The following is a 12,097-nucleotide window of genomic DNA, read 5'->3' on the forward strand; positions in this document are numbered from 1 at the left end:
GGCTATTTTTGAAGATGTGCATACATATTGGAAAATATATGTGGCATAGATAAAAAGCATATATGTTCATATATTTTCTTTGCGTGTGGGAACCGTAGTGGCTGGGATAAATGAGAGAACTAATGTGAGTGGGTTAAAAAAAAATGACCCAAGGGGCTCGGATGACTGTTTGTCTGACTCCTCCTGTCCTCTAACATCAGTTTGAGAGCATGCCATTGATTTTTCTGCGAGAGGTTTAATCCAGAAGGCAGGCAGACACAGACAGCGGGCCGATCCTGGGAGAAGATGAGGGAGGGAGGGAGTGGGGGAGGAGCGACAGGAGTGACATCGCAAGGCTAGATTTGTTAAAACTCAGGCAGGTGTTACTACTTGTTTTTCCTCCAGGGGGGTATTAAGTATGTGAGGTAGAGATCGAAGTAGAAAGTGAGCGATGAGAAGCAATATGATATGAGGAGGGGGGCGCCGTCACGTTTGACTTGTAGAAGACATGCAGCAACATGGTGTAATTGCGTGTAACTAATGCATGGTCCGTGTCATGGTGCAGAATGATAATGGGAGTGTGTGTGTTTGTTTGTGGAGACAGATGACAGAGAAAATATCAGTATGTACATTGAAGTGTCACGCACTCACCCATTTGGTTCTTGTTCGGGAGATAGTAGGCATTTAGGGCCTGAGGGGGGAGAAGCCACCTGAGGAGAAAAACGGTGTCAAACAAACAGGGTATTAAAGATAGGAACCCTCTCTCTCTCTCTCTCTCTCACACACACACACACACACTCAAATCACCAATCTACCTACTCTAAACACACCCCATTCCTGAACAGAATCCCAAACACCTCTGCCTCTCTCTCTCTCTCTCTAAACTCCCTTGGTGAGAAATATTCGGTGTGTGTGGTCCCACGGCCAAAGTTCCTCTCTGCATATGAAACTGCAAACAGTTCCTTTATGGTAATCTACTTAAAGCCAGACCAATCGATTTGCACAAAATCCCCCCAAAAATGTGAGATGCCCTTGTTCTAGGAGTGAAAGACTGATGGCTCGGCATGGACTGCAGAGGGATGCAGGGGAGACAAATGCAGGGTGGTGGAGGAGGAGTGTTTCATTCTTTCTTTTTTTTCATAGCAACAAGAGAAAGTGAGTGATGGAAGGTTCATTTTTTGGTGATAAAGGGGGAGTATGTGATTTAACTCTTCAGGGCATTGAGTGTGGGCTAATGATACAGTTGTTTTGAGCACCTTGGATTACTGAAGTGACTGTAACGTGTTGTCACAGCAGAGAATCACTCAATCCGGGCGTACAGGGCAGTATTTCTGAAAAATGAGCTGTATGTCCCACAGCACTTTGCTGCTGCCTGGCTGCGATAGATAAGTAAATCAAATGGATTTTCTCCAGCTGTGTATGTCGATTGGGTATCTGTTCGTTTAATTTAGAGGCACATCAATAAATATGTCAAACTAAAAAGGGATTCACAGGGACACATGTTAGGCATGTCAAACATATTAGAGAGAAACACACTCACAGTGTTGTAACTGCAGCGTCTGGTGTGGGCCTCAGCTGCACGAGTTCAGTCTGGATTTCAAATGTATTAACCTTTTTTAATTGCTTTGCACTGCTTGTCAGTAAGCTGACAGAACTGGCTAGTGTAGTTTGTGTCATGAGGAGTTATGACACTTACGTCGTCTTGTCCACTTCTTCGTGGATCTTCTTGACTGACAGCTTGATGTTGAACTTGATGCTGTTGAGGATGTTCTTGAAATAAGTCTTCTCATCGACGTCAAACTGCAAAACCACAGATATTAAGTGAGGGTGAACACCTTTTCTGTATGTTGTGTATTAATAGAATAGCTTGACATTTTGGGAAATGCACTTATTCACTCTCTGGTGACAGTATGATACCGCTCTCGTGTCTGTACAGTACATATGAAGCTACTGCTAGCGGCTGGTTATTTTAGATTAGCATAAAGGAACCCAGCTAGCCTTAAACTGCCTGTTGGTTACAGAGTCCACCTACCAGCACCACTAAAACTCACTAATTAAAGCAGTATATTTTGTTTGTTTAACCTGCACCAAAAACTAAATATAGGCTGGTATCAGTCCCAGCCTAGAATTTGTGAGATAATCTGGTGTACAGATTAAATAAATGTAGGCTTACTGACTTCCTTTCTGAGAATACTGGCACCACTCTCATACTGTATTTGTATAGTAAAGGTGAAGGTAAGATAATTACGGTAGCTTGGCCTGCCCACTCTGTCTGGAGTCTAAGCTGGTTGCCTGGCAAACTCACAATGATGACCAGAGTCCAGGAAGTCAGGACTACAGTCAAGACCCTGTAAAATCACAACTTGCAGTTTTTAAGCTTTTTAGTTTTGTGCAGACTAAACAACAAAATATAGCACACAAGCAAGCATCTAAACGCAATTCCAAAATGTCAAAATATTCCTTCAGCTGGATGGTTGTGAGTGTGTCTGAAGTGAGGTGGGGTAAAAGGACTTAATAAGACAGATACTAATTAGCTTGTAAATCTGTGGTGCTTGTGACACAACTCATTTCTGTGTGGGGAGTATTATCCTTGTTGTGGCGCGAGTGCCTAACATTAAAATGCACTTAGTAGTTTGTTTTACACACTCTGAAAACTGTTTACTTGCCAAAAGAATTTAATATAACCTGCTTTGTCTTCATTCTCTAAACTGTCAGTAAACACATCATCTTACTTGTTTGTTTTTTTTAGTTTGTTTAGTCTCACAGGGCCAGATGTGCTTCTGTCAGTCTGTGACAAAAATGCACATCTGTGCAGAGCATCATTAAACATGGAGCAGCATATGGGGCAAATCTCCCACAAACAGACCTTCCACAACCACCCCTCAACTTTGAGTCTGTGAACTTTTAACTTGAGGAGAAGAACCAGAAATGCAGCTTTTCCTGGCCCTGGTTTTTGCTGCGTGTTTCACACCGTTGGCACTAGTCTGTCCTGCTTTTCGACCAGTTGAGCTTGAATCGGCGTGGAACCCAGTGGTGGGAAAAATCTACTCTGACTGGCTGGTTAGCCAAGCAAGTCAGTGCACAGGAAGAGAGAATGAAGTGAGGAAAGCAAGCAGTGACTTAGGTCAAGACTGCACACACAGAAGACTCTTCTCATTTTACATCTGAAGATCAACTGAAACCATCTAAGTAGTGAGCGAACGTAGTGTGAAAGGCAATGCTGTTTTATAGTTTATGATTTTATAGTATGCTTTATTTCCAATGGTTTATATATTCACAATCCTTCTCTCAGTCCTTCTGTTTCATTTTTTTTAAAATGATGAATTACTGCAATTTGCTCATTGCTTATTTACCCTCATTCAGGGGCAGGATATTTGGCTGTTGTCTTTGTCTTTGTCTTTGTCTTTGCGTTGTGTTCAAGTGCAATTTTTTGGCCCAGACACTGGTGACATGAGGCAACATTAGCTTTTTGGTGTTGGTTTGGTATGTCTGGGCTTTAACACGTTTAGAAATACAACATCTACATTCAAGCACAAACTCATCACAGATGTCATCTGTTTCTACAGCTGCCCCACTAGTTTTCCATCATTACACCCTTGACACCATTTTGACAACTGAGCTGCCTGCTACCCAGTTTTACACATGGATACTGGTTTTATCCACATTCCTGAAGTATAAGATTTATTTGAACAGTCTCATCAGTGTGTTTCAGGGTTCATTTACTCCTGTACATGATGTATTTCTGCTCCATCTTAATACAATAACTGCATGGCAGTGTCCAATGGAAAATCATTGTGGAGAAAGAGAATGAGAGAAGGGGGTGCTGGAAAATAGAATTTGTTTGCATGACATATAGGTGAGGATGACTGGACAGCGCAGAGTGAAACAGGAAGCTTATGACTCACCCCATATTCTTGATCTATGAGCTCAGGTTTGAGCAGGAAGTCTGGGTATCCTGTCATCACCATCATGTGTTTCAGCTGGGAGAGAGGGAGAAGAGAGTGTGATGAAGGGGAGGAGAAAGGGTGGGGGAAAACAACTGGTCCAACATCACCCTACATCCACTTGCAGTGAGTAATAAACACTCAAACACACTCGTTTTTGGACCAGACACACAGCCATCCAACCACACACACACAGACACACACACACATATTCAACTAATCAAGCAAACCCAATGTAATAGGATTACAGGGAAGCTCTTTATATTCAGCATGGCCCTCTAAAAGGATTATAACTTCAGATTGTAAAAGTATTAGAAGGGATATCTTGCAGTGCAGACCCTAAATCAGCACCACAGAAAGATCCGGATTAGACGATCTTCACTTCTCAATGTCAAGCCCTTGATGTATTCTATCACACACTTCCATCTAACCAAGCAATCAATCAAACCCCCTGAAAAGAAAGGAATTGCAAAGAAATAATTAAATTCTTTTCAAATACTAATCGGATCTGGCAGGGAGTCATGTTTGTGATGCACGAGGTGAGTTAGGCTCTGAACCTTTGCTTTGGCAGCCTCCTTGGTGGCTTCATCCATCCAGTCTAGCTCTTGCAGTCGAAGGTCCAGTGAGTGCTTTATGTCCTCTACCAGCTCCTGTACCTGGAAGGAAATCACATTCATAGTGAAAGAAGATTTAAAGGCCCTGAAAAGTCTCAGTCAGTCTCTTACTATGAATTATGGACATGTTGGATTGTTTGGCCCCTGTCAAGTGAAGTTTTTCATGGTATTTTAGGTGAGACCACATCCACTTCAAAATAACAAAAGCATCAACAGGTGCGTTCCCATGCAGGTTAGAAGACTTTTAGCAATGTTCTTTCTGACACGTCATCAACTGGTGGAACACAGCCGTATACTAGTAATATTGTAATAGTAACACACATTATTAGCACTAAATAGCAAATGTATTTCTTCCATTTTCTTCTAAATTAAAATAAGCTCATATTTAAGGTGTACATCAACCAACAAACAAAACAAACAAAACAAGAAAAGGCTGCAGGACACGAAAGAGAGAGAGAGAGAGAGAGAGAGAGAGCAGAGCCTGCAGCTGGATATCCATCTCCCCCAAGCAGCCAAAACCTGTCTGTTAGGCCATGAGCCAAGTAGTGTTGCTCTGACCTTCACTATTTATCTGACTGCTGAGCTCCTGAAAAGAGGAACATAACATAAAACATAATGTAAATGTTGCCAACACTTTACTGTGGTGTTATCAAATATGGATAGTAAATGTGCAATATATGAATAAATCTTGCAGCACCTTTGGATCCTCCTCAAGGCACACTATAGAAGGAGACCAGGATCAATAGATAGTGTAATAAAGTCACTGTAAATGTACTTTATTTACTCCACCCAACCCTTATTAAATATTAGTGAATATTCAAATATTTAAGCAGACAGTGCTTGTGTTTTTCTGAACAATGTTGCTGATTGATGATATGGATTTCTATTAAATCAAATTGGTGAATTTTCTTCCACATTTGAAGTCCCATTACTGCAGGTTCTGATGTCAGTTGTGTGTAATGTAACCTTCCAATATGAAACATGTAATTACCACTTAGCATTCGGTCATCACAGGATTTTGGATTTCATTTCAAAAACAGCAAGGCACACAGTTCTGTTATGCAGCTGCAAGCATCAACGCAAGTCAAAGTGACTGAAATGGGATGTTTTCACTGTCCGTCTGTAATGGGATTAAGCTTGCAGTTGCAGGTAACATACAAGTTATAATTTGAGCAAATTGCTAAGCTTTCAATGAAACTTCCAAATACTTGAAGAATCCTGAAGAGAATTTAAGAATTTCCTCAAGTCACCTTCCCATTAATTAAATATTAGGGAGTGCTTAGCTTGGTGCTCAGCTTAGAGGGCTATCAAAGCCGATTCTTCTTCTCTGCGTGCTTGTTTTGAACAGCCCAGAGCTAGTTGTTGTGCCTTTATGAGGGATGCTCTGATGTTGTTTTTTTTGGCCCTGATCTGACTCCCTTAATATTGATACTGAATCTGAGTCCCATTTGGTACTTACAGTGTACACACAAAGCCACAGAAGACATGCATGTTAATGAGCTATAGCTACTAAATTAGTCATACCTTATTTTTCACAAGCTACTTGTTCCAAAAAACCAGAGGCCTTGGTCCACGTCTGTTAAGCTGATCATTTTAAATTGTAGATCTGATACAAATGATAGTGTAACTGTGATAATGCAATGTAACACAATCAGCATGTGGTTTTACTGGAAAAGATCTATCTCTCTGTTGGTGCTGCTGGAACTCCAAAAACATTTGCAGTTGTACAGCAGTGTTACAGAGTGCAATCTCTTCCTTCACAAGTAATCTTTGTCTAACTGGCTGCACAGAGCACACAGAACCGATGACACTCTCTGCTTGCCATCAAGTTACTCACTGAATGTTATTTTACTAATCTGACATTTTATTATTTTTACTTTTTTATCACCAGTCTTATCTAAGCTTCCTGTTTGTGTATCTTGCTGTCTAGGATCTTTTATACTCCGCAATAGAGTAAAAGAAGTCTCTATCTCAATTTATTTTTGAGCAAAATAAAGATTGAATAAGGTAGTTGCCACACACCGATATTGCAGAGTGAGAAGGAGAAACACACTGGCAGTGGATGTAATTCAATTTACAGACTCCGACATCAGGGTTTCTTTCTGCTTCTATCATCCAAACTTTAAAGAATTTTACTGGTGCTCTCAAGCTAAACAGCAATGCTAGCCTACTCCTAAAAGACACCGGGACGTGTTGTGTCCTTCAGCTTCCTCTATATTGCTAATTCAGGATAACAAGAAACCTTGTCTCTCCCACTCTGTCTCCTGTCTCTCAGCTTCAGCTCCTGAGACTCATTAATTCTTGTTCATGCTGAGGTAAGCAGCATTGGTGAGTCAGTCAAGGCTTTACATATTGCCACTGGCATCGATGTCAGTACCTCTCGTGTTGATAATGAGGTCTCAAACCTGTGTGGACATGCCTACATAGTACAGACAGATGTCTATAAGCGATGTGAAACGATCGGTGTGAGCATGGAAAGTATGAAAAATGCAGTAACCCAGCATGAGACTCTCTATCCTAGCCACATTAGACACTGTTGTGCACACAAGGAGGACAAATGGTGATGATGAAATTGAATTGAAAATTGTTGAATTATGTTTAGATGCTCATGAGATTTTTTCATGGGGCAAAAACTCTTTCCCTGATCCTTCTAGAATATCCCTCTTGTCTTTTATTAATCAGCAAGGCTCCAGTAGCTTGAAGCATTGTTGAAATTTACACTGAAATTTACGCTTAGTATCTTATTAGAATCTGAAATGGAACATTAGCAACTGGGAACTTAAATTTCAATTAAGGTACAGTACATAGAAAGTAATTAGCACCCAGAACTAATCCAGTTGTGTCAGACTTGCTTTATAGTCCTTAGCTTTGCCAGAGATTTAAAAGTTTGCAAGAGAAGAAGAAAGGGAGCTCATAAGATAAAGTGTGTAGGGTGGACCGTGAGAGGATAAGAAGAAGAAGATGAAAGGGAGATGATGGAGGGCTTAAAGAAAGAGCATGGGGTTACAGAAGTTAGAAACCCCATTGGGAGCCATATCCCCATGTCCTAGAATGGACATGAGACTGAGGTAAGAACACATATGAGGGAGGATTAAGGTGAAAGAGAAGGGGACGAAAGGGCAGAGGTGGGGGATTAGTAGCTCTGACCTAGGCAAAGAGCAAAGTAGAAACAAGAAATGAGTGAGAGGGAGCTACGGGAGACACTTCAGACAATTCTGATTGACATAGATGGAATTTCTAGATCCCAGTGCTGAAATCCATCAAAATCATCTGGCCATGTCAAAGCACACAGCCAGACCCACTTACAGTGCCCCTGTCGCGATAAAGAAAATGATGAACTAGAACAGAAAGAAAAAAATCTGAATCTGGGTTAGTGTTGATACAGTCATAGAAATTATGGAGCTCTGACATTTAAAAATTTGGATCAAATAATTGCAGAATATTGTTAAATGGTTACAGTAATAAGTATAGTAATAAAAATTCAGTTCACAACCAAGGTCAGTTCTGTGTAGTTTCTTCTTGCTGCCTTTGAAGGCTGTGTGGTTTCACACTGGTTGCTGTCCAGCTATTTTTTTTTTATACTTATACCCCTTCATTAAATAGGTCATAATCTGGCAGTTGCGGCTTCAATCATGAAATGGCAGAAATATCTGTCCACAACATCCTCCAATAAGTTCAGTGCTTTTTTTTTCTCCTTGTGTGTAAGTCCATTATGGCTCTTAAATTGTATATTTGATCAAAACAGTGACTGCAGAAAAAATTACATTACATGCTCATGAAGCCAGTCTACTTCGATCAGTACGGCTAATGGAATCAGATGCAGTTAAAGTACTGCTACATGACCTGAGCCAACAAGATTCTGTGTTCGATCAGGTTTGGGCCATTTTGCCACCATCGCTTCTCCAGTTTCTTTGTGCATCGTATTGTGGGGCAGTAATGTAAATCAAATGTTTTTCATTGCAGACTGTTCTCAGCATAGTTAAAGCTGCTCTAAACAATATGTTTATATTAACAATGGAGTAAGTAACTTTGAGCAACGTTCCCTTTTTAGCATTTTAGCATCTTGTAGCTCATTGCTTTGGTTTTTATGACCACAATTTACTTGTTAAAGCAAAAATGTTACATTCACCAAACAGCAGACAGCCAGCAAATAACAAGAGAACTTAATGGAGCAGTTATCCCCTAATTTTCTCAGTGTGACCACACTACATATTCAAAACCTCCTTAATCCCACGCAGTATGGAATAAGTACACAACTAAAGTCCAGCCAATGCAATGCAATAGCCTAGTGAGCTGTAATGAATGAAATGTGAAAACTGAAAATAAAATGATCTGACCTCGTTTCAGATTTGACAGTACCAGTGATATTCAGCTGGCGTATGTCTCAGTTTTATACATTTAGATTTTTAAAACTATACTAATATACTACTATTAACTAAATCTAAAAGGTTTCAAACTTAAATGTAATGGCCACTTCGACTGGTGGAATTTGGCTGCTGAGTATAAACAAAATCTTTCCTCCTCTGTCAAGAAAATAAATGGCAATTTGAATTCATCCCCTCATCCATGGATGGATAAACCAACCAGTCTTTAGTCTACCCCCATCCATACCTTGGCCTTGCTCTGTGAGGAGAAGTGTTGCTGGACGAACAGGGCTCCTAGGGCCATGCCGAAGTGCTTGTTGGCCTGAGTGAGGCAGAGCCTGCCCAGCTCCAGCTGCTGCTCAGTACCATCAATTTCCCGAGAAAATTCGTGGATGGTACTGCGGAAGGCTGTGGACAGGTGCTCACTTAATGCTGCCACAATGCGCCACAGCATGTAGTTATGGAGAACCCTTGAATGGACAAAACAAGAAGGATGGGTCATTTACATTATTGTACATTTGGTGTGGATTTGATTCATCTTTGAACATACTGCCACAGCTTTGTAAAGTCATATGGCAGATAGATGCAGGCAGTGGAAGTGGCAATAAGAAAGAGTTAGAGTTAGTTAGAGTTATCTCTCTACCTGAGATACACTGATGTATTGCATTGTAAGTTCCCTGCAGAAAGCTTCTTTCCAAAGCCACAGAAACAATGTCTGCTAGGATACAGAGTCAAAGAAGTCATTCACATGCAATATAGAGCCACTAGGGCCACAGGTGACATGGATAATGGTAATGGAAAATAGTAAACATGAAATAAGAATAGCACATGTGGAGAAGAGTCATAAAGTCAGAGAATTCACTAAGCAATGTCTGTTTTAAGCAAGTTTTCCTTCTTTTTTTCTTCTTTCTGGCTGATCCTGAAGAAAGCCTGAAGGTTGGAATGTAACCCAAATACATGTGGAGTCAGTGTGCACACTTTTCCTACTCTTAAGCAATTTTCTAACATTAACCAAATTTACCCACCATAAACTACTGGTCAAACAGGACCAAGTAAGGCTGCGGCAAATGAAACTGAACAGAGCACCCATGCAATTTATTATTTATTTATTAACGTTTTAATTGTGAGATGAAGAAAGTCTCATTTTTACTTTCAAAAGTTACGTAGTCAACACTCTAATGTAGCATACTTGTGTTCACTTTGTAAAGTGACATCTACTATGTGTAACTGTAATCTTGTTCCATCTGGCTCAAAGTTCTATTTTTCCATCTGCCCCCTGAGCCACTTAAGAGTCAGAAAAGTTAGAGAGAACACAAGAGGGTGACAGTGATTGAGAGCTAGTGGTGAGGAGTCAAGAGGGCCCAGCAGTTTAAGAACAGCTCCCTGCAATCCACAGCGGAGAAACAGCAGAGGGGTGAAGAAAATGTCGAGCGGGGGGGAGAGAAAATGGATCATTCATTTATGTATTCAAGCTGTGTCTTCTCCACCAGACGATGGAGTGCCGGTGGGTCCTCGTGCCCCCACTGGGTGTGCACATCTAATCTGCCCTGCAGGGACAAATGCCCTGCTCGCCTACTGCGAGGCTCCATGTGAACCGAAAGGCATGTTGCTGTTGTTGTTGTTGTTTTCTCCCATTTTTGTTAATTTTCCCTATGCATGACAGATATTAAATCAGAAGCGCCTTGGAAACAGCACCCGGAGGTCCTGCCAACAAAGCACTTGTGAAGTGAATTTAATTGACGGGAAAAGGGAGGAGAAGGCAGGTGGTAGAGGAATGGAGGGTAAATAAATGAATGAGAGACTCAGGTAGTGTCCTTGATCATCAGTATCATCAACTTATCATTAAAGGTGTGGCTGCTTTGCTTGATTAGCTGGTTGGTGTAATTTTGCTGCAACTTGGTTCTTTATTTTGTCACACTTGAACAAGTGTGAGTTTAGTTTCTATACATGTATATGGATATAAGCGTGTAGGAGTGTGTGCTTAGAAATCCACTGACATGTATGGAAGTCATCTATATGATAATGGTAAATCTACAGCATTTCTCTACTGTGTGTGTGTGTGTGGGAGAGATGAGCATTTCACTTGAGGCATCTTTGAAGGAAAGTAATGATGGTAATCTCTCAGAGTAAAGCTGGAATCACACTTCATGGGAAGTTTTGATTTGCAGTTTTCAGATTTCCTTACTGATAGCAGCACTGCAGTATTAGACAGACAAACCATAAAGGCTTTAATTAAATTTCCCACAGTGATTGTGTTTACATTCTTCCATGCAAAGTGTGATATAGAGTGAGAAATTGGGACACATCTAGAACTGGAGATACATCCAAATCACTTTTATTTCACCTTGTGTCATTACTGAGTAGGAGAAAACTCCTGTGCAATCAATGTTCTTTGATTCACTGTGATACAGAGGGGCAGTCTTGGTGAGCAGAATGTTTGCAATGGAGATGGCTTTAGATGTAAGTTACAAAGAAAAAAATTACTGATTCCTTCAACTTCCTTAACATTGGCTTCTCTCTTATCAGTCTCCACTATCATCAGAAACTTGCAGGAGAAAACACAAGCAAATCACAGCTGTTGCAGTCCCCATGTGTTATCTCCACAGCCCTGATGTGCCGTTACATTTTTGAGGAGCTGCGACTACAGCTGTTGTGATATATCTGGATTGACAATAACTGTTAAATTTACTCCCCACCTCCCTACACTCATATCTTGATCTTTCCCCCCCAAATTTTCTTTAACTGTTTGATCATATCATTACTGTGAATTCTTTTTTCCATGATAATCACATAGTGAAAATCTGATTTTGTGAAACCCACAGTGTAGACCACTAAATAGTTACAGAGCGAACACACGTGACTCTTATAGCTACAATACAGCGGCACAGTAGTACTTTTACACACAACTTCAAATCCATAAAAAAAGGAATGACGCACAGTGATCTGTGTGGTTAACAAAACGCTGCAGACATGCTAGTGGCTTGGCTTCTATGAGGCTGTATTTTAGGCATGCTTTGAGCTAAATGCTAATGTGAGCATGCTAACATACTGATGTTAACCAGGTGTAATGTTTCTCTTGTTGGTGAATTGTGTTTGCATGCTAACATCACCAGATGCTAGTGGGAATGTCTCCAGTTTTCCAGATATTTGGAATTTATAGTTTCCAAGGTATTGGACAAATTAAAAGTGTTAGACA

At 40.6% G+C, this 12,097-nt stretch overlaps 1 protein-coding gene across 2 annotated transcripts in view; it reads right to left on the reverse strand.

Annotated features, from left to right (window-relative positions):
• Nucleotides 1–12,097, reverse strand: part of LOC124058992 (endothelin-converting enzyme-like 1) — a 45,255-nt gene that overhangs the window by 13,153 nt on the left and 20,005 nt on the right. For both annotated transcript variants that reach the window (XM_046388650.1, XM_046388651.1), the window contains exons 7-11: nucleotides 9,149–9,371; nucleotides 4,481–4,579; nucleotides 3,885–3,959; nucleotides 1,676–1,779; nucleotides 631–689 (exon numbers count right to left, since the gene is read on the reverse strand). In XM_046388650.1, coding sequence (XP_046244606.1) covers nucleotides 631–689; nucleotides 1,676–1,779; nucleotides 3,885–3,959; nucleotides 4,481–4,579; nucleotides 9,149–9,371 — 560 coding nt within the window. The remainder of the gene's footprint in view (nucleotides 1–630; nucleotides 690–1,675; nucleotides 1,780–3,884; nucleotides 3,960–4,480; nucleotides 4,580–9,148; nucleotides 9,372–12,097) is intronic.

The sequence above is a fragment of the Scatophagus argus genome, chromosome 5 (assembly GCF_020382885.2).
Source record: "Scatophagus argus isolate fScaArg1 chromosome 5, fScaArg1.pri, whole genome shotgun sequence".
NCBI classification, from domain to species: domain Eukaryota; kingdom Metazoa; phylum Chordata; class Actinopteri; family Scatophagidae; genus Scatophagus; species Scatophagus argus.